The sequence below is a fragment of the Manis pentadactyla genome, chromosome 6, assembly GCF_030020395.1.
Source record: "Manis pentadactyla isolate mManPen7 chromosome 6, mManPen7.hap1, whole genome shotgun sequence".
In the NCBI taxonomy this organism is placed as follows: domain Eukaryota; kingdom Metazoa; phylum Chordata; class Mammalia; order Pholidota; family Manidae; genus Manis; species Manis pentadactyla.
Window position 1 is genome coordinate 106,582,555 of NC_080024.1, and position 3,554 is coordinate 106,586,108.

At 36.5% G+C, this 3,554-nt stretch overlaps 1 protein-coding gene across 1 annotated transcript; it reads left to right on the top strand.

The window, feature by feature from the left end:
* Positions 1–1,886: 1,886 nt before the first annotated feature.
* Positions 1,887–2,958, top strand: LOC118918440 (beta-hexosaminidase subunit beta-like). Its single transcript, XM_036897252.2, is given in 2 exon segments — positions 1,887–2,285; positions 2,287–2,958. Coding segments are annotated over 2 exon segments (1,071 nt in total).
* The last annotated feature ends 596 nt before the right edge of the window (positions 2,959–3,554 follow it).

The window sequence follows — 3,554 nt, forward strand, 5'->3', positions numbered from 1 at the left end:
TTGAATTTTTTCAAAAGCTTTGTCTGCATCAGTTAAAATGATCATGTGATTTTTTTTCTTTGTTGTTCATGTTAATTAATTGATTTTCTTATGTTGAACTATCCTGGTTTTCCAGGGTTAAATCCCAATTGTTCATGGTGTATAATCCTTTTAAAGTGCTGTTAAATTTGGTTTACTAGTATTTTGTTGAGGATTTTTGCATTGATATTCATTAGGAATATTGGTCTGTAATTTTCCTGTTGTGTCTTTGGCTTTGGTATCAGAATAGTGCTGGATTCATAAATTGTGTTAGGAATTATTCCCTCCTACTCAACTTTTAGGAAGAGTTTGAGAAGGATTGGTATTAACTCTGTAAATATTTGATAAAATACTACAATGATGCCATCTGGTCCTGAGAGATTGTTGGCTACTGATTTAATCGTAGTAGTTATAGATCTGTTCAGATTTTCTATTTCCTCATTATTCAGTCTTACTAGACTGTATGCTTCTAGGAATTTATCCATTTATTCTAGGTTATCCAATTTATTGACATATAATTGTTCATAGTAGTCTAATAATTTATTTCATTTCTGTGGTATCAGTTGTAATGTCTCTTTTATTTCTGATTTTAGTTATTTGAGTCTTCTCTTTTTCTTGGTCTATCTAAGGCTTTATCAATTTTATTGGTCTTCTCAAAAACCTAATTGTTACTTTCATTGATTTTTTCTATTTTTCTATTCTTTTTATCTATTCTCTAATCTTTACTGTTTTCTTCTTTCTGTTAACTTTAAGTTGTTCTTTTCATAGCTCCTTGTGGTGCAAAGTTAGGTTGTTGATTTGAGGTGTTTATTGCTATCCTCTTCCTTAGTACTGCCTTGCTGCATTCCATAAGTTTTGGTATGTTGTGCTTCCATTTCATTTGTCAGAAGATATTTTCTAGTTTCACTTGTGAATTGTTCTTTGATCATTGGTTTTTTAATAGTATTGTTGAATTTCCACTTATTTGTGAATTTTCCAGTTTTTCTAAAGTTATTGATTTCTAGCTTCATTCCATAAAGGTATAAAAGATACTTGGTATGATTTCAATGTCCTTAAATTTGTTAAGACTTCTTTTGTGGCCTAACATGTTCTATCCTGGATAATGTTCCATGTGTGTTTGAGAAAAAAGTGTATTCTGCTGCTATTGCATACAGTGTTCTGTTAGGTCCAGATGCATCTGTTAGGTCCAATAGGTCTATAGTGTTGTTGAAGTTCTCTGTTTCCTTATTGATCTTCTATCTGGTTGCTCTACCCATTAGTCTGTTTGGACTGATATAATAACAATACCATAAAGAAATGGCTTATAAACAAAAACATTTATTTGTCACAGCTCTGGAAGCTAGGAAATCCAAGATCATGGAGTTGGCAGATGTGATGTCTGTTGAGAGCCCACTTCCTCACACATGGTACCTTCTTGCTGTGTCTTGACATAAATAAGGGGTAAGTTGACTCTCTGAGATCTCTTCTGTAAGGCTCTAATCACATTCATGACAACTCCAATCTCATGACCTAAGCACTTCAAAAAGGCCCCACCTCCAAATATCATTACTTTCAGCATAAGGATTTCAGCACATTAATTTTGGAGGGACACAAATAGTCAGACCATAACATGTGTTATTGCCACCTAGCTAATTGTTTCCTGTTGGTCGGTTTTTTTTTTTTTGGTCTGTCTTCTCTTCTTTTTGCCTTCCTTTGTGTTTCATTGATTATTTTATATTGACATGCTTCCCACCCCTCCTCATTTTCTTTCACATATTTTCTATAGGTGTTTACTTTCTGGTTACTGTGGGCCTAACATAAGACATCTTATAGTTAAAACAATATTTTATGCTGATAAGAACTGAACTTCAGAGAGAAGCCGAGCAGCCATGGAGCTCTGCAGGCTGCAGCTGCCAGGGCTGTACGGGCTGCTGGCACTGTTCGCGGCGCTGGCACTGCACGCTTCCGCCACGCCGGGCCCGGCCCTGTGGCCTATGCCGCTCTCCGTACAGATATCCCCGAACGTGCTGCACCTCTCTCCGCAGAGCTTCTCCATCATGCACGACCCCTCTTCCAAGGCCGGCGCCTCCTGCACCCCTCTACAGGAAGCGTTTCGGAGATATTATGACTATATTTTTGGTTACTACAAGAATCTTGATCACCCTGCTGTGTTTTCTACTGAAATGGAGTTGCAGCAACTTCTTGTCTCAGTCATCCTGGATTCAGAGTGTGACACCTTCCCCAGTATCACTTCAGATGAGTCCTATTTTTTATATGTGAAAGGACCAGTGAGTGGCTTTCCTCAAGGCCAACAGAGTTTGGGGGTCATTACGAGGTTTAGAGACTTTTAGTCAACTAATTTACCAAGATCTTTATGGAACTTTCACCATCAATGAATCCAACATTACTGATTCTCCAAGGTTTTCTCATAGAGGAATTTTAATTGACACAGCCAGACACTTTCTATCAGTTAAGACTGTTCTTAAAACTCTGGATGCCATGGCTTTTAATAAGTTTAATGTTCTTCACTGGCACATAGTTGATGACCAGTCCTTTCCTTATCAGAGCATCATTTTTCCTGGGCTAAGCAATCAAGGGAGCTATTCTTTGTCTCATGTTTATACACCAAATGATGTCAGTACAGTGATTGAATATGCCCGATTACGAGGGATTTGGGTCATACCAGAATTTGATACCCCTGGATATTCACAGTCTTGGGGAAAAGGTCAGAAAGACCTCCTGACTCCATGTTATAGTCAACATGTGCTGACTGGGACCTTTGGACCTATAAACCCTATTCTCAATTCAACTTACAGCTTTCTGTATCAGTTTTTCAAAGAAATTAGTATGGTGTTTCCAGATCAGTTCATTCATTTGGGAGGAGATGAAGTAGAATTTGATTGTTGGTATGACAATTCTTTAAGAACCTTTTTTTTTTTTAAACCATTGCATTTGAAGTAGATGTAGCGGCTCCACTTGGAAATTAAAGACTTGTGCTAAGAAAAAAAAAAAAAGAACTGAACTTCATAAACAAAAAAAAACTTTTTTACATATCACCAACTCCACTTTGTTATTGATGAAAAAGTTACATCTTTATATATTATTTATCTGTAACATAGTTTTAAAGTTGTTTTTGTTTTTTAAATTCTATACCAGAATAAAAAGTGCTTTACATACCACCAATACAAACAAAGGCAAATGAATCTATTTACCTCTATGAGACAGTTTTATATGTTTATATGATTTCATGTTACTGTCTTACATTTTTATTTCAACTTGTAGGACTCCTATTAGCATTTCCTGTAGGACACCCCTAGTGGTGATGAACTCCCTAAATTTTTTTTTTGTTATCATTAATCTACAATTACATGCAGAACATTATGTTTACTAGGCTCCACCCTTCACCAAGTCCCCCACACAATCCCCATTACAGTCACTGTCCATCAGCGTAGTAAGATGTTGTAGAATTACTACTTGTCTTCTCTGTGTTGTACAGCCCTCCCAATACCCCCACCACCACATTATACATGCTAATCATATTGCCCGCTTTCTTTTCC